The sequence below is a fragment of the Panulirus ornatus genome, chromosome 67 (assembly GCF_036320965.1).
Source record: "Panulirus ornatus isolate Po-2019 chromosome 67, ASM3632096v1, whole genome shotgun sequence".
Classification (NCBI taxonomy): domain Eukaryota; kingdom Metazoa; phylum Arthropoda; class Malacostraca; order Decapoda; family Palinuridae; genus Panulirus; species Panulirus ornatus.
In genome coordinates this window covers 9,960,756-9,979,089 of record NC_092290.1, presented here as the reverse complement: position 1 = coordinate 9,979,089, position 18,334 = coordinate 9,960,756, and the positions used below count along the sequence as shown (strand labels likewise).

At 38.0% G+C, this 18,334-nt stretch overlaps 2 protein-coding genes across 3 annotated transcripts in view; one reads left to right on the top strand and one right to left on the bottom strand.

Annotated features, from left to right (window-relative positions):
- Positions 1-4,878: 4,878 nt before the first annotated feature.
- On the bottom strand, positions 4,879-9,116 carry LOC139747190 (translocon-associated protein subunit gamma-like). The gene is made up of 4 exons (XM_071659181.1): positions 8,895-9,116; positions 8,138-8,265; positions 7,232-7,323; positions 4,879-6,093 (listed from the first exon to the last, which is right to left on the bottom strand). Exons 1-4 carry the CDS (start codon positions 9,019-9,021, stop codon positions 5,895-5,897), a joined length of 546 nt encoding a protein of 181 aa, XP_071515282.1. The 5' UTR covers positions 9,022-9,116; the 3' UTR covers positions 4,879-5,894.
- The window catches only part of LOC139747185 (uncharacterized), a 27,379-nt gene continuing 18,093 nt past the window's right edge, over positions 9,049-18,334 (top strand). Inside the window, exons 1-4 of one of the 2 annotated variants that reach the window (XM_071659172.1) lie at positions 9,049-9,187; positions 11,611-11,730; positions 14,180-14,264; positions 16,668-17,065. In XM_071659172.1, the coding sequence (XP_071515273.1) occupies positions 11,713-11,730; positions 14,180-14,264; positions 16,668-17,065 (501 nt within the window). In that variant the 5' untranslated portion in view covers positions 9,049-9,187; positions 11,611-11,712. Of the gene's footprint in view, positions 9,188-9,415; positions 9,704-11,610; positions 11,731-14,179; positions 14,265-16,667; positions 17,066-18,334 lie in introns of those variants that run through there. The other variant, XM_071659171.1, reaches the window with a different exon arrangement.

The following is an 18,334-nucleotide window of genomic DNA, read 5'->3' as shown; positions in this document are numbered from 1 at the left end:
ACATCTGCCACTCTATCTTTAAACACATTTGATAGTCCTTCAAAATAGTCACTCCATATCCTCTTCTGGTGTCTGTTATCACTTACCCTTTTGCCCCCATTCACCAATGTCCCATTTATTCCCTTGTTTTTCACACACTATTTACCTCCTTCCAAAACATCTTATTCTCCCTAAAGTTTACTGATACTTGCTCGCCCTAACTCTCATTTTGTCTTCTTTTTCAACCCCTGCACCTTCCTCATGACTTGCTGCTGTCTCTTATACATTACCCAATCACTTGCAATCCTTCCCTGTAAGTACTACCCAGATGCCTCTCTTTCATTAGCAACTTTACTTCATTCCACCACTCTACCATTTCCAATCTCTTGAACTTACCAGCTCTGCTTCTGTATACCTCCCCTTCCTCACTTACTTCTCTGACTCTCACCTTTAGCTATTCTACATTCAATCTCTCCTGGTATTTCTTCACACAAGTCTTTTTTTCCAAGCACACTCTCTCACTGACATTGTTTCCCATTTTTCAAAAACCTCAACTGATCTTCACTCTCACCTCTACAAGATAGTGATCAAGCATTCCACCAGTTGCCCCTCTAGGCACACTACAGCCAACAGTCTTTTTTTACATCCTTACCAACTAATATGTAATCCAATAATGCCCAACAAATAACACCAAAAATTATTTGTATTTATAAATATCTAGGACCTCATTTTACGAGAGTTCTGATGTAACTCGAGAACTTTTCATAGGTTCCTACAGCCCATGATTGTGCTACTTCCAGTAATAGGAAAGTGCATGAGAAGTACTTAGACAAGACTGTACTCTCATCAGTATTGTCTTGCCAAAGATTTGTCTATAATGCTGTAACCTAATGCAGGTGGGGTGTAGTCACACTTATGTATGTACACACATTTACTTCTTGCTTAAGGAGTCCCTTCCATCTTTAGGAAGCTGGCCATATCCACCACTCAGGACCATAGGTCATGTGAGGTTCTGATGCTGTGAGCATATGTGCAGAAAATGCTTGGGGACTTCACTATGGTAGTTGCATTGTGGGCATAAAGAGCCTAGTATGTTTTTAGTGTTGTAGGATTCGATGTATGTATATACAAGTGGACTTTCTTTCTTCCCCATCCCCAGGGATAGGGGAGAAAGAATACTTCCCACGCATTTCACGCATGTCGTAGAAGGCGACTAAAGGGGACGGGAGCGGGGGACTAGAAACCCTCCCCTCCTTGTATTTTAACTTTCTAAAAGGGGAAACAGAAGGAGTCACGCGGGGAGTGCTTATCCTCCTCGAAGGTTCAGATTGGGGTGTCTAAATGTGTGTGGATGTAACCAAGATGAGAAAAAATGGAGAGATAGGTACTATGTTTGAGGAAAGGAATCTGATTGTTTTGGCTTTGAGTGAAACGAAGCTCAAGGGTAAAGGGGAAGAGTGGTTTGGGAGTAAAGTCAGGGGTTGGTGAGAGGACAAGAGCAAAGGAAGGAGTAGCACTACTCCTGAAACAGGAGTTGTGGGAGTATGTGATAGAGTGTAAGAAAGTGAATTCTAGATTGATATGGGTAAAACTGAAAGTGGATGGAGAGAGACGGGTGATTATTGGTGCCTATGCACCTGGGCATGAGAAGAAAGATCATAAGAGGCAAGTATTTTGGGAGCAGCTGAGTGAGTGTGTTAGCAGTTTTGATACATGAGACCGGGTTATAGTGATGGGTGATTTGAGTGCAAAGGTGAGTAATGTAGCAGTTGAGGGAATAATTGGTGTACATGGGGTGTTCAGTGTTGTAAATGGAAATGGTTTAGAGCTTGTAGATTTGTGTGCTGAAAAAGGACTGGTGATTGGGAATACCTGGTTTAAAAAGAGAGATATACATAAGTATATGTATGTAAGTCGGAGAGATGGCCAGAGAGCGTTATTGGATTACGTGTTAATTGATAGGTACTTGAAAGAGAGACTTTTGGATGTTAATGTGCTGAGAGGCACAACTGGAAGGATGTCTGATCATTATCTTGTGGAGGTTTTCAGAAAAGAAGAGAAAATGTTGGGGTGAAGTGAGTGGTGAGAGTAAGTGAGCTTGGGAAGGAGACTTGTGTGAGGAAGTAGCAGGAGAGATTAAATGCAGAATGGAAAAAGGTGAGAGCAAAGGATGTAAGTGGAGTGGGGGAGAAATGGGATGTATTTAGGTTAGCAGTGATGGCTTGCGCAAAAGATGCTTGTGGCATGAGAAGTGTGGGAGGTGGGCTGATTAGAAAGGGTAGTGAGTAGTGGGATGAAGAAGTAAGATTATTAGTGAAAGAGAAGAGAGGCATTTGGACGATTTTTGCAGGGATATAGTGCAAATGACTGGGATATGTATAAAAGAGGCAAGAGGTTATGAGAAAGGTGCAAGAGGTGAAAAAGAGGGCAAGTCAGAGTTGGGGTGAGAGAGTATCATTAAATTTTAAAAATAAAAAGATGTTTTGGAAGGAGGTAAATAAAGTGCATAAGACAAGAGAACAAATGAGAACATCGGTGAAGGGGGCTAATGGGGAGGTAATAACAAGTGTTGATGTTAGAAGGAGATGGAGTGAGTATTTTGAATGAGTTAGATGATAGAGAGGCAGATATAGGGTGTTTTGGTCGAGGTGGTGTACGAAGTGAGAGGGTCAGGGAGAATGGTTTGGTAAACAGAGAAGAGGTAGTGAAAGCTTTGCGGAAGATGAAAGCTGGCAAGGTGGCGGGTTTGGATGGTATTGCAGTGAAATTTATTAAAAAAGGGGGTGACACTGTTGTTGACTGGTTGGTGAGGTTATCCAATGTATGTATGGCTCATGGTGAAGTGCCAGAGGATTGGCTGAATGCATGCATAGTGCCATTGTACAAAGGCAAAGGTGAGTGTTCAAATTACAGAGGTATAAGTTTGTTGAGTATTCCTGGGAAATTATATGGGAGGGTATTGATCGAGAGGGTCAAGGTATGCACAAAGCATCAGACTGGGGAAGAGCAGTGTGGTTTCAGAAGTGGTAGAGGATATGTGGATCAGGTGTTTGTTTTGAAGAATGTATGTGAGAAATACTTAGAAAAACAAATGGATTTGTATGTAGCATTTATGGATCTGGAGAAGGCATATGATAGATTTTGGAGATGTTATGTGGAAGGTATTAAGAGTATATTATGTGGGAGGCAAGTTGCTAGAAGCAGTGAAAAGTTTTTATCGAGGATGTAAGGCATGTGTACGAGTAGGAAGAGAGGAAAGTGATTGGTTCCCAGTGAATGTCGGTTTGTGGCAGGGGTGCATGATGTCTCCATGGTTGTTTAATTTGTTTATGGATGGGGTTGTTAGGGAGGTGAATGCAAGAGTTTTGGAGAGAGAGGCAAGTATGCAGTCTGTTGTGGTTAAGAGGGCTTGGGAAGTGTCAGATGTTGTTCACTGATGATACAGCACTGGTAGCTGATTTGAGTGAGACACTGCAGAAGCTGAAGTGACTGAGTTTGGTAAAGTGTGTGAAAGAAGAAAGCTGAGAGTAAATGTGAATAAAAACAAGGTTATTAGGTACAGTAGGGTTGAGGGACAAGTCAATTGGGAGGTAAGTTTCAGTGGAGAAAAACTGGAGGAAGTGAAGTGTTTTAGATATCTGGGAGTGGATTTGGCAGCGGATGGAACCATGGAAGTGGAAGTGAGTTACAGGGTGGGGGAGGTGGCGAAGGTTCTGGGAGCGTTGAGGAATGTATGGAAGGCAAAAACATTATCTTGGAAAGCAAAAATGGGTATGTTTGAAGGAATAGTTGTTCCAACAATGTTATATGGTTGTGAGGCATGGGCAATTGATAGGGTTGTGCAGAGGAGGGTGGAAATGAGATGTTTGAGGACAATGTGTGGTGTGAGGTGGTTTGATCGAATAAGTAATGAAAGGGTAAGAGAGACGTGTGGTAATAAAAAGAATGTGGTTGAGAGAGCTGAAGAAAATGTATTGAAATGGTTTGGTCACATGAAGAGAATGAGGAAAGATTGACAAAGAGGATGTATGTGTCAGAGTTGGAGGGAATGAGAAGTGGTAGACCAAATTGGAGGTGGAAGGATGGAGTGAAAAAGATTTTGAGTGATCAGGGCCTGAACATACAGGAGGGTGAAAGGCATGCAAGGAATAGAATGAATTGGAAAGAAGTGGTATACTGGGGTCGACGTGCCGTCATTGGATTGAACCAGGGCATATGAAGGGTCTGGGGTAAACCATGGAAAGTTTTGTGGGGCCTGAATGTGGAAAGGGAGCTGTGGTTTAGGTGCATTATACATGACAGTTAGAGACTGAGTGTAAATGAATGTGGCCTGTTTTGTCTTTTCCTAGCGCACGTGCAGGGGGTGTCATTTCATGTGTGGCGGGGTGGCGACGAGAATGAATAAAGGCAGCTAGTATGAATTATGTATATGTCTGTGTATGTATATATATATATATTGAAATGTATAGGTATGTATATGTACATGTGTGGGCATGTATGTATATACATGTGTATGTGGGTGGGTTGGGCCATTCTTTCGTCTGTTCCTTGCGCTACCTCGCTAACACGGGAGACTGCAACAAAGTATAATGAAATACTTTCAAAAAATCAGGAACGCTTGGAACCTATGTAGTTAAATTTTCCAGAATAATTAGGTGCCCTGGCACAGGCATTTCTCATTTTGGTAAGATTTCTTGGTTTTGAAAATCTGATATGTGTTTTCTTCTGAGAAAAAATAGCACTCATGTAATATGCTAGATACACTAGCATAGTTTTAGAGAAGAGGATAGGTAACTTCCATACCTACACCCATCTTGGTTAACATGACAGGAGTGTGGTTTTCTGCTTCCACTTCTGTGGAGTATTACAAAATTACACAATCAAGGTGAATAAAATTCCTTTGTAGATCTGAGGTACATTTTTTTTATTTTATAAAAAAGAGAACCTCTTTACAAACATTAAACTTACTCCCCTTTGCATATACTGTACACAGAACACCATCCATCTTAGGGAAAAAAAAATTAGAAACACCATTAGCACTGTTAGGAGGAATGTTACCTGCTCTGAAAACTAAAGCAAACAAATAGCTTGCTTTATTCAATATGAAAAAAAAAATCATACATATTCACCATTTCCCGCATTAGCGAGGTAGCATTAAAAACAGATGCCTGAGCCTTAGAGGGAAAATCCTCACTTGGCCTCTTTCTCTGTTCCTCTGGGAAAGTAAAACAGGAGGGGTGGGATTTCCAACTGCCTGCTTCAGCCCCTTTTAGTCACCTTCTACAACATGCAGTGAATACGTGGGCTGTATTCTTTCTCCCATTTTTTTTATATCATACATATATATATTTATATATTGATAGTATATAACAGCCTTTAAGTTTATACCATTTCACTTTAAAACTAAGTTCCAAGGACATATTTTTCATGAAAAAAAAAGAAAAAAAAAGTCAATCTTGTAGGGGCAGTCAGTTGCCGTTTTATCAATTAAGCTTTGTATTTGCAAATTACTTCACCTCATCAAGTCTAAAAGCTCCTTTACTGCTTCATGAGATTACAGCACTTGCATAAAGCCAAACCTTAACTGTCACTCAAAACATTTTACTTCATAATTGTACTTGTATGTATCTCAATATCTGACATACATGATGTTTTTCAAAAATGAAGAAAAGGTATGCACATTCATAACACACAAGTGTGTGCATACAACTTGAATACTGTACAATGTGACTCTGACCATACTAACAGGAACATTTTTCACCCAAACTAAAGAAATTTCCTTGATCATAATGAAAAAAATCAAATAGTTTCTTGAATCCACTATTCAATAACTGCCTTACAAAGTCAGAAAAGCACAATATTATCATGATGGAAATTGTCACATCAATTAGGCATATCATTGGTCAAAGACTGTCTTATTGGGTGCTGGTGGAGAACAAAGCAATGACACCAGCAGCCCCCAGGGTGCTAAACACATAGTTGTAGGCTGGTGGCATGGACCTGAATACCAAGAAAGATCCTACTACAATCAACATCAAGAAGAGAGCATTGTTGTAGAACAAGGAGAAAGTCGTAGCCTCAGCCTCTGCTACCTCATTCTTCTTCCATAACACCCTAAAAGAAAAAAGAAAATTCATATACTATAGTTACACGATTGCACTAAAAGATGGTGACAATATCTCCCAACAATAATGAAAATAAAAAGAATAAAAAGTACCAAAAATCCACTGACAGTGTGGATAACAGATATCTAATGTAATATGGAGGCAAATGGTTTATAAATACTTCATCAATTTTATTAAAGCATGTACTGCAAGTTAACGGGTAGAGCCCAACAAATTGTACTAGTGCTGTTCACTAAAATGAAACTTATGTGACAAAATGCAAGTATGCTAAATACAACAGCAGTGCCAAGTTTCATAAAATACTTGATGAATGAATTACAAGTAAAGAGGTACAACCAAGAAGAATTATTCATGGCTGAATGAATTATTAAAGAAATGAGGCTGGAAATGTAGATGGACTTACATAAAGAGATGACTACATGTGTTGGTTAAAGTTATGATGAACAGTGCAGTTAAAAGTGCAAACAATTCCAACATACTCTAGTGAAATAGATGTGGAAAGATTGGAACAGAGCTATGGGATGTATAGCACTATGGCAAAAAAGATAACCTAACCTCCTTCCTCAGAAATTAGTCACAACTGTCAGTTCATTGTACTTTCCACTCTAAATCCATTTCTCAAGGGGGCAAAAAAAAAGTCTTTGCTGTGTCTGATGACAGGCTGGTCAAAAATTCCTTGGCTTGGCTTATGGTTTCATATTTGCCTAGTTGATCTTTTGCATGGGTCTCAAGCTGGTCCCCAATTCTAAGAAAATAGTTGGTTGTCTTACTGGCTCAAAAACCGCAATGTAAAAAAAATGTAGTTCCCACAGCTTGGAAACACTCCTCACATTCCATGTGAATTCCATGGTCTTCACACACTCATAGTTATTTTAATGTTCAATGTGCCATGATAATATATTACATTTAGGAGATATTTCTAGGATTAACAGTTGGTGTCCTTCTTGGCCCAAAACTGTAACTATTTGACACAACATACTCGAAAGCTAGCTGGTTACATCAGCTGGCATAGTTGCAGATAATATCTTCTGGTTAGATATACTTTATATAAACCATTATTGGCCACGTCTGTGCTTTCCTCCCTAGTGAACTGTAAACAGATACCTGTAACATTATTTTGGTCTTACCTTTCATCCTTTTCCTTCTTGCCCATTTTTTTATCGTCAGACAATTTACGCATAACTTCGCGGGTAACTGCATCCTCAACCTTCTGTGCAACCTGCATTGTAGACAATGATATTTAACTAAAGCATCTCATAAAACAGAAAATTATAGTTACTAAATGAGTAAAGTTGTCTCCTTAGATTGAAAAGATAACCTACATCTGGACCATAGCAATATTAGTGAACTCCAGCTAAACCACAGCAGGCAATATCTTACAACTTTATAAATGAATAAAGCTAAGAAGTAAAGATGCTGCAACCTTGAAGTCAAAAAGTCCTCTTTCCATTGTAGTTCTACCTTATCCAACCTGTCCTGGTAATGTACAAGTTTCTTTCTACTGTCTTAATATATTTCTCTTCATTATATTACAGAGGGAAGTCTTTCTTTTCTGGTTTCTAAAAGTAATACATAGATTTCTACATGATGTATGAATGAAAAAAATTTAAATGTGTACATCCTTAAGATAACTTACATTAACGCATTTTGAATACATTTTCAAGGAGTTGCCACCAGTACCAATATGAAAAGGTTTAAAAAAAAACTATACTGACTAAGCAAGAGCTAATGCAGGGAATATCAGATCTAAGAGATTTGCACGGTTTGTAAATGTGTGAAGTGAGGGAAGAATGCAGATGAATCAGGTTAGGATATCAACATTAAAGCTACACCAAACCACTCAGTCTTACTTAGCTGTAAATCATACTTTATGTCCCAACCCAAAGGGAGCTTCACCCACTCCTGGATCAACCTCCTTAGAAGGCTATTCTCCTCAGGTCAAATGTAAATTTTTTTTTAGTAAATATAAATAAAAGCCATATCCTTTACTTTTCAGAATAATTTCTTAATGGTTTTGGACACAATAGACTTACCTTGTGCTTCAGGACAAATTTTGTGTTCATATAGGCCAAAGCAACAAGATAGGTGGCAATGCCAGTCACAAGTATAAAGATTGCAGCAGACGACAGTGGGTCCATCATATGTATGCGCCAGAACAGCCCTGAAATATAATTGATATCAAAACAGCTATGGGGATATTACAAACTGAAATAATTTCTTTAATAATAACATAAGGCATGTGGCTCCAAATGAATGTGGCTTACCTGCGACTGTAAAGCTTTAAGAATAAATTACGATCCAAAAGTATCTGAATGAATATTAATAGAGATGACAAAAATACACCATTATCAGATTTATAATGATCACACAAGGTTGAACGTGGGGAAATATCAGTTCGTCCATAGAACCAATATGTTTCGTACATCACTGCCATGTAGTCCAGAGACTAACTCGCACAGAGTGCTACCTTGTCGGCAAAATAACTTTTCATCTATGCAAACTGCACGGTACTATTTATGGCTGAATACTGCCTACTTGTTGGGATAAAACTTTTTCATGTCCTGTTGTAGACCAAAGCACAACGGTGCCTTAAAAGTTACGCTAATGAAAGTGGGTAGACCACGAAAAACGCGTAATGTGCTGAAAAAAAATGATCCAAAAATTTCTATCATTAATCAGAATAAGCTAACAAAACAAAATCAATATTGACCTGAATAATCAAGAAAAAACACACCCTATCATCAACCAGAATAATCTAGCATCTTTACCAACATGGTATAAATCACTTACAAATCGGAATAGCCGAAACAATTAAGGCGTTGAAGTAGAATATAATTGAGCTCTTCTTGGAGACATTTCTGCTAAAATCTTGTAGGAGGAGCTCCTCCTCCTCGGTTAACTTGCTCCTGTTCACCATATTTGCAGGTGTCTGGTCTGGGGTCGGGGGAGAGAACGCTGTGCGTAAACACACCCGGCGAAAACAACCCCCTTGGTTCCAATAATTAACAACACTCATTATCAAGAAATCATCTCCATCTCTAACAATCCCCTTACTCGCAAAATATATATTCCATTGAAGACAAGTAAGTTCCAGGAATTATTCTGGGTTAATAGACCTCTTTATTAATGAATTTTTATCATGGGTTTAGATCATTTGTAAAGTCTTCATTATACGTTAGATATTAGTATCCTCCAGCATGGCGGGCCAGCTGGATCAGTGCAGCCAACATGACCGTGGTGACGTGGGCCACGGCCACAGGACACCCTAGCCCCAACACCACTTCCCGTAGTGTTGGTTGCATTGTACAAACATTCTACTATCACCCATAACACACACACTAGTACAAAATACCCTAACATACAATCAATTCTCGGAGGGAGTGACATTTTATGACGGTTTCCTCTTCAGACTAAAATATGATAATGGGATGAGAGTCAGTCATGACCTAATACCTTTCCTGTTATGTTTAAAGAATCTTATGTTATCTACTTGTATTTCATACCGAACAGTGGAGGAAATCAACTTTTCACTTAACATGGGATCTTTTCAGCATTTCGTCCATGAAACGTTTAATGTCATCTCGGAATTTATTCAAGAGGTAACTGACTCCAAAATGGTCTCGTGTGTTGGGGGATTTTTTAGGCAAATATGTCTCAGAGGGAGAGGTTGAGGTGGATTAGAAAGCGGTGACTCCTTTTCCCCCGCCTCTGTAATCAACTGAAGTCAAGTCCTCCCCTTGCCTTTTGAAATGGAATGGTTCATGATGGCTATTTCAGCATCAATTAGGTGCCTGTTGTACTGAATGGGAAGATGGGGCTTGTTAAATTGTTCCTCCTAATTACCACCTAATCACCTGAACTGTTGAGAATTCTTATCCCTGTATGTAAAATTAAGTAAATTCCACCATGGAGGTAGAAAATGATGTTTTAAAACTATGACTTGACTCGAGAGACCCAATTTGACATATAAGATTTAGGGCGACATGAGCACGAGATAATGACCTGGGAGGAGGTCATCAGGTTGCCCAGCATGACCTCTTGATTCTCTTACACATTGGCCATCCCTGGTTTTGAACTTGTATCCATATTTACCGTGTTTAGACGTCTTAACCTGGAGGATCAGTGGTGGGGTTTTGTAAGCTAAGTTCCATATTTAAGCCATGTCTGGCAGATGCTTTACGGAGTGTGACATGAAATCCGCTTTTTGTACTGGCAGTTGTTACGCGCTGTAATATACATCCTTACACACACGCACACACACACACACACACTTTTCTTGCTGAAGAAATATTTGTCTATCCGTAGTCTGGACCCTCCCTTGTATGATTTCCTCGTATTTCCCCTCAAACAAAATGGTTTGAAAGAGACAGTGCCATCAATTTCCCTGTACCTGAGAAACTCTCGTACTGTGAACATTGGTGGCTGTGGCTGGTCTCTTGGTGAGGTTTAGGGTGAGGTTGATGTTTAATGTTGTGGTTGAGGTTGTTCTTGAGTCTAAGGGTTAGGTTTAACATTGGACATTTGCCAGATGGGTGCTTTCCTTCTTTTTGGTATGGTGACCAAGCCCGTACACAGTACTGAAGTGGACAAGTGAATGTTTTGTACAATATTGCATTTCTCTTTCTATCTGTCTGGACGAAAGGTTTCATGATGGGACTCATAATATTGCTTTCTAGGCAGCTTTTATATATTGCTTTGTTGTTGTTTTTTTCGTTTCTTCAGCCTTCTTCAGTTACTCTTCATTTATTGTGTATTTATATTTCTCATTTCCTCTCCCAAAATTGTATTCTTATGCATTTTCCTAAGTGGAATTTCACAAGCAAGTATACCATTGCCTAACTTCTCCCAGGTATTCCTTTTATCATATTACCTCTCATCCTCTTGATGTTGTTACAGATATTAGTGTCACCTACAGACATCTTTGCCCAACAGTTTATAATTTCAGATGTTGTTAAGCTTTTGCTCTCTTGCCTCATTTTTTCTGTCTCAGAGAAAACACCACCAACAAAATACAAATATGTATACATGTCTCATACCCTTACATTCATTAGACCTTTGTCAGATATTATGGCTTTTAGTCCAAGTAAGGTAACTGTTGCAAGGACTGGTGATAATTAACTGTTTCAAATGTACATACGCTTTTATTTTTTTCTACATTAACACAACTCCCCACAGCAATGTTCCACAGTCCCCCACACCAAGTTCATACAAACTTTGAGTTTTTTCACTTTTTATATATACCCAACCTGAGTTAGCTCTTCAGATGTGAAACTTAGGGTTCCACTTTAATAGAAAATCTTAATTTTTCATCCTGCATACCATGTTGATTTGTCAGGTGAGACTGATATCTCCAGTGACATCCCTATTTCACACTTAAAATGATTCCTTTTGTAATGATTAGAAATTATTGTCAGGCATCTACACGTTACTTCATTAGTCATCCAGAGAAAAGTACAGAAAGTGTATCAGTTAAGGAGAGTGTTATAAAGATTGTAATTCTTCACAGACAGAAGGTGCACAGTTAGTAGAATGCCACAATGTAACTTATCACATTCGTGAGGAAGGGGGCCGCTGTAGCAGTTCGGCTTACATACTCATTGTGGAGCAGATGATATCCAAGCTGAAGGTCAGTGCAGTTATACTATGCAGTTTGCAAAATATACATGCTTGTAATTTTTGTTGCTTTTCTGCTGTGACCATTCTTTTTGGAAAATTAATGGCTTTGCAAAATTTTTATTTTCTTGTTTTTTCACTATTTTCTTTCAGTTTACACTGATCATTTTGTGTTTGGGTTTCGTGGGCACAAGCTGTATTAGATCAATTCCTAGAAATATCTTTGGCTATCATTGTCTATACTTACTCGATCTTTACTGTTTTTATGTACAGTATTCTTTTGTTATAGAAATAACGACATAATCAGTGAAGTAACATCAGCTTATGTGTATTTTTCCATGGAAGATAAATGAGCTAGGAAAACAGATTTTGAATACTGTCCTTAGAAGAATTCAAAATATTACTTTTTTTTTTTTAGGTTTGACTTAAAATGTCTGCTGTGAGGATCAGGTTGTTACTTCATCCCTTATTTTGTAAACACTTTGAAGGACTACACCTCTGCCTGCTAAACCACATATTGATTTCTAGTCATTTGATTTTTTCAGCTGAAGGTAACACCACAAAGAACAAGTGTATACTATTTATCTTGGCTGTTAAAAGGATAAATGTATCAATATCATACGCTTTTATCAGAGTATCGTTGTCACCATTGCTTTGATAGATATAGTTATCTCATGTCTTGCATTGGTGGTTTGATAATTTGTGAAATGAGGCCAATTTCAAATTCTTTATCTGTAATACATATATCATAGGCAATGGCTGGGAATGAAAATAACAGGAGCTTCAAAGCTTCTTTCCGAGCAATGGAGCAGTCTCAACAGATGTTGATCTGCCAGCATTGTTGTGAGAGAGCACCTTATAAGTTGAGATGGATTGATTTATTAAGAGTTATAGCAGATACCTTTCAGAAGTGTTCACCATTGTTAAGAACTGATCATTATCTGCACAAATGTGAGCATCTATCTGCTCAAATTTTGGGTTATCTCATTGTCTTTGAAAGCTTCCTTCTGAGATATGAAATCCCCCTTTGATACCAAATGACACTTTTTCCTGGTGGAGGTCCATGGGCAATAATTTCATTTTCAGGGCTTCTGAACTTCAAAGCTAGATCCAGCTTTGTTGATGCAGTGCTTTCACAGTGTAATTGTGTATTTTCTAATTATGGAGGAAGTTTTACATTAGTGGGGCCTCATCTAATGATTTAATGCTATCATGCAACTTAATAGATTTGTGAATCCTGTTTGCATTAGTTGTGTTTGTAGTAATTTTATTACATTTATCCACCATTTTCATAGTATGTTTCTTTTTTAATTTCATGTTATATCCTCCTGTTACTTTGTTCCTACATATATTGAAGATATGTTCACAGTCTTTATCATCGATCTGTTTTAGAAACTTAAAGGTTGTGATTAGGTTACCCTTCATTCTTTTCTCATCTGAGTTGGGTAAATTTGAAGCCTCCAGCCTTTTCCTCTTACTCTGCTCTTGACTTTTTTTTCTTATCAGGGATACTGGTCTATTGTTCAGTGCCTCTTCTCAGTGTCCTCTTTCAAAGATAGGCATGATGTTTGCTCTCTTCCACTCCCTCAGTACTTTGCCTTTCTCCAGCGATATCTTGAACAGTATTTCAAGAGGTTTGTTCAGTGTATCTGCACACATGGCAGACCTTCATGATTTAGCAGTTAGCCCTGTGTTGATCAAGACCTTTTGATATAACAATAATGTACTGTTTAGATATCCTAATTTTTCCAAAACCTCCTCCCATTCCATTTGACTGGTATTAGGGTCATAATGTTTTCCACTGTAAAAACAATTTTGATTTGTTACTCATTTCCTCACATATCCTTGCATTGTCCTTTTAAGTGTGTGTGTGTGTGTGTGTGTGTGTGTGTGTGTGTGTGTATGTATGTAATTACCTGCACAGGGGGTCTAGAATCTGAGCAAACCAAATTATTTCCTCAGATTTTGCAAAACAGGAAAACACTAATTTCATGTTAGCCATTTACAGTGTCCTTATCATTAGATTTGTCTAAACTCATTATTTTCATCAGTGCACTGTTATCCCAACAGTTTATTCCTCATGAATGTATTGAAAAGTTTTGAATTATCTCCTGCCTTTTCCAAAATATTGGGTGTTTGTGTGTGTGTGTTTGTTTATGGTTACCTGTTTTTATGTAATGTCTACGTGTGTATGTTGTGTAAGACCTGATGCATGTGAATCATTCCTTATAAAGGTAATTGGAGTTGCAGTTAATAGAGTATGAGATCAGTTGAAGAAAATGCGTCATATTAAGTGTGTTACATGGAAAAATGAATTGAGATGGAAGATATGAAATGAGGGAGTTACAAGTACTAGAGTCAGAGTAAGTCTTTTTTTGCTTTTGTTGCTTTGCTTTTTTGATAGAACCATTTCATTAGAACTATTTCATTGATTGACAACATGTTTTTCTTCCAAAACTAAGGATATAGTTGAAAACTTGAAGAATGATATTGAGAAGGCACAGTCCTCAGCTCCACATGTTCTTCATGCATCAGAAGGCTCTTCTGGCAAGTATTATCTATGTTTTGCGGGAAAAGTTTTTATTTGTTTAAAATTTTACATGAGGCATAATTGTAAAGTATTACTTGCATTCCTTGAATATTTTGTGTAGTTTATAGAAAAAAGGTGAACCAATTAGAAACAAAGATAGATGTGAGGTATGAAGGTGACTGTGAGCATGGGACCAGAGGAATATTCTGTATCATCTTAATCTCTGTATGTCATAAGAGACAAGTGAATTAGGAAGCAAAATCTTCTGTGTCCAATAAGTATCATAACTAATTCAAGTGCCATTAGTCTTAGAATCTCCATCTGCCTGTGACTAATCATACTATACTAACTCCTACTCAGGTAAATAGTAGAAAACAGAAGCTGATAGATTGGTGAAACCATGTACAGTGTCCACTCAAAACCTTGTCCTCTAACCCATGTATTTTCAAAGGTGATGTCATACTTGCTTGTTATTACTTCATCTTTCCTTTAACCTTGATTACTATCTGCAGATATCTGTGCATAGAATTGGCAAATTCTCTGATGTATTCTAGATCCATGTTTAGGTTCCATGGGGTCTTGACACCTTGAATGAGGCGAGGCACTGATGAGGTGTTGCAGCAAGCAGCCACTTGATTGTACCTACTGAGCACCCAGTGTACCTAGACATCTCATGTGTACCCATATATCCTTGCTTTCAGGTAAGAATTTGAGCATTCTCCTCCTTAGAAAGGTAAGACCCAACTATCTTGAAGCATGGGTGGAAGAAATACAGCACCCAGAAGCAAAATTCCCAAAATGAAGTGGCAGCCTGAAAGAGTAAAGAAAGAAAGAACATTGTTCTGTCAAGATAGCCTGAGGCACACTGAGACATATTGCTGGTGCTCACACCATTAGAAACACTACTCTTTGCCATCAGGTGTATGGTGATTTCACCCTGAGAGCATCTTATGCTTGTACAGTAAACCTTAGCTTTTTATAGCCTTTGAATATATTTGGGGGGCAGACAAGGTATTTTGTGGACACTAGAGAAATGAAAGTGATATTTCAGTAATAAAGGTATATTTTCAGAGACTTTAGATTCTCGTGGAGATAGAGGGTCATGTAGATAAGTTCTTTGGTTATACAAAGGAAAATCACTGTAGAGAAATGAAAGTGATATTTCAGTAATAAAGGTATATTTTCAGAGACTTTAGATTCTCGTGGAGATAGAGGGTCATGTAGATAAGTTCTTTGGTTATACAAAGGAAAATCACTGTATTAGCATTGTACCGAGTACATTGGGATTGGAGGGAAGATTGGAATTGTGAAGTGTGCATCGGTATGTGTATATGTGCCTGTAAATATGCAGACTGTACAAGGCAAGGATGAAATGAAGCTTTTCTGGAGAGATGTGAACAAATGTACAAATGGTCTTAAGAATGAGAGAAATGTGGACGTATTGGGTGATATGAATGCAAAAGTAAGACATGATGAAGTTGGTGAGATAGTCGGTAAATGGGGAGGGCCTAGAGTAAATGAGAATGGAAACTGTCTTGTGGATATTTGTGCTGAGTTGGGTTTATTCCTTGCAAACACCTTTATTCAGCAAAAGATGATCCACAGATATACATGGATGAGGAATGAAGGAAGAGAAGAGCAAAAGGCTTTGATTAACTATGTGGCAGTGGATGAAAGATTGAGAAGGGCTTTGCTAGATGCAAGAGTTGTGAGAGGATCCTTTGGAGACTGATCATTTTGCAGTTCTTGTGGGGATGAGGATCAGGGAAAAGTGGAGGTATGGTGTAAGGAAGAATGGAGAGATATGAAAGTGTTGGTAAGCGAGAAGATGAATCAGGAAAATGCAGGAAGGAGTATGAAAGGAAGGTGATTGAAAGCTTGGGTGGAAGTGCAGTGAATGTAGGAATGCAGTCATGTGTGAAGGTGTTTGAAATGTTTAGAGAAATACTATTAAAGACTGTAGAATCAGTACTTGGATACAAGGTAGTGCAATATAGGAATTAGAAGGGCAATGTATGATGGACAGAAGAGATTAGAAATGCTGTGAAAGAGAAGAAAAAGGCTTATGGTAGATTGCTCAATAGGAATGTACCAGTGGAAGTTCAGCAAAGGAGGGAAGAATACAAAATATGTATATAGAATGTTAAAAAGCTGAAAGAGGAAAGCAAGGAAAGAGTAGGTGAAAATTTTGGGTGAAAGTTAAGTGAGAAGTTTTGGGATGATAAGAAACCATACTGGAAGGAGGTGAAAAAGGAAAGAAGTGGATGTAAAAGTGGAAATGTTGATGTGAGAAGTGAGGATGGGGCATTGCTGAATCAAAAGGAGGAAGAAAAAGGATTGCTGATGAAAAATTTAATAATTGTTTGGTCATATTGTCAGAAGAGTAAAGAAATTCACTAAAGATAATACTTTCTTTACAGATAATGAGAGCTCTGAAGAGTCAGTGGAGAATTCAGCAGATGGCAGTGAGAACTTGGGTCAGAAGATGACAAATCCTCCATCATTTGTGACGCCTACAGACATTAAACCATCAATTATTAAACACCCAGTAATAGATTCTTTGGTGGATGATGGTAATTCCTCTGGTGTGGTTTTACCCACAAATGGCATAACATCATCATCTTCATCTGATGCACTACCTGGAACAGTCTTACCCACCTCCTTTTCAAATACATTTTCTACAACTTCAGTACCTCAGCCCTCACAAATCAGTGGACTAACAGATCCCTCAACAGTTCTTACAGAATCTTTAAATGTTGGACAACCTTTGTGTGAGACAAATTATGGAGACCAAGCAGAAGTTAAGAAATGTGTAAAGGTAAGTTCTTTTTGATTAGTTATTTAAAGACAAGAGTGATAATATGAAAATGAAATAAGCCTGGCAAGTGAGCTGAAGCTACAGAACCTCTCATGACTCCTAAATATAGAAATGGGTTGCACATTAACATAAAGCTCAACTGGAGATTACAGGATTCTCCTGCTTATCTGATATGGTTGGGGCTGAGAGTGCTTGATTTGAGATATATTCAAGTATTTGGAATACCAACATACCATTCATACATAACACTTGTAAAAGACGAACTACACTGTTAGCATAGTGATAATACTGTATTGTAATATTAAAGACACTGTAGCACATAATATGCTGCCTCTGGAATTGCCTTCTGCCAGTGATCTGTTGAGGGTGAGGCATTAGAAGCTAAAAAGTGGCACTGGAATTTGTCAGTTATGGAGACTTTTGTTGTGGCTGCCTGCCCCCTTGAGAGAGTTCCTGAAGGGAACAGGTATCAGAGTTATAAATAGATTGACAGATTAGTATTATCATACAACTTCAAGATTCCTTTGAGTTTGCAGTCCATTGTAGAGCTGGGAAATGATGGAGTCATTAGGAGCAAGAAGGTCTTCAGTAAGAGTATTTCTATCCATCTGTTGTACACTGAGCTTTTCACAGTGTAGCCACTTGCAGGCAGAATGTGGTAACATCTATAAGAGCAATATACCCACATAAATGTCTTAACATTTTAAGTTATCAGCTTATTTACCAGAGAAGTGGACTTCAGGTTAAGTAATCAGAAAACTGTCTTTTCAACAAACAGATACAGTGAATCCTCATTCTAAATTGGTGATAAGTTTAGTGGATAAAAATAGATTATTATTAAAGCTGTTGTATCTTTATCTTATTTTTGAATTTACAGAAACTCTATTTGTATTATTTTCAATTATGTAGACAAAGGTAAGCTGAATGTATAGATTGCTGTACTATTTACTCTATATATCTACCACGTTGTGGACCATTTAATCTGATGTGTTTGAATAAAGCAGCTGAAAGTAGATTTGATGTGTTGTTAGAAACAAGGAAGATCCATTTACATTGCCTGAGTTAATGAGCTAACATCTGGTAATTTCTTTATGTTAATAAGCTAACAAAGGTTTTGATAGGTGGTTTCATGATGCTAATGAACTACTAACTGGTTGCCTTAGGTAAATTTTGTGATTTGATGAATTGATAACGTTGTGTACAATGACTTGATGTTCACACAAGTGAATTGGGAATGTCATTTGATGTACTGTTAATTTGATGTCAAGG

Coding starts and splice junctions, on each gene's coding strand:
- LOC139747190 (XM_071659181.1), bottom strand. CDS start 9,021: ATGGTGAACAGGAGCAAGTTAACCGAGGAGGAGGAGCTCCTCCTACAA. Junction 8,266..8,894: donor TGTTTCGGCTATTCCGATTT/GTAAGTGATTTA, acceptor ATTATATTTCAG/GGCTGTTCTGGCGCATACAT. Junction 6,094..7,231: donor AAGAAGGAAAAGGATGAAAG/GTAAGACCAAAA, acceptor TTTTTCTTTTAG/GGTGTTATGGAAGAAGAATG.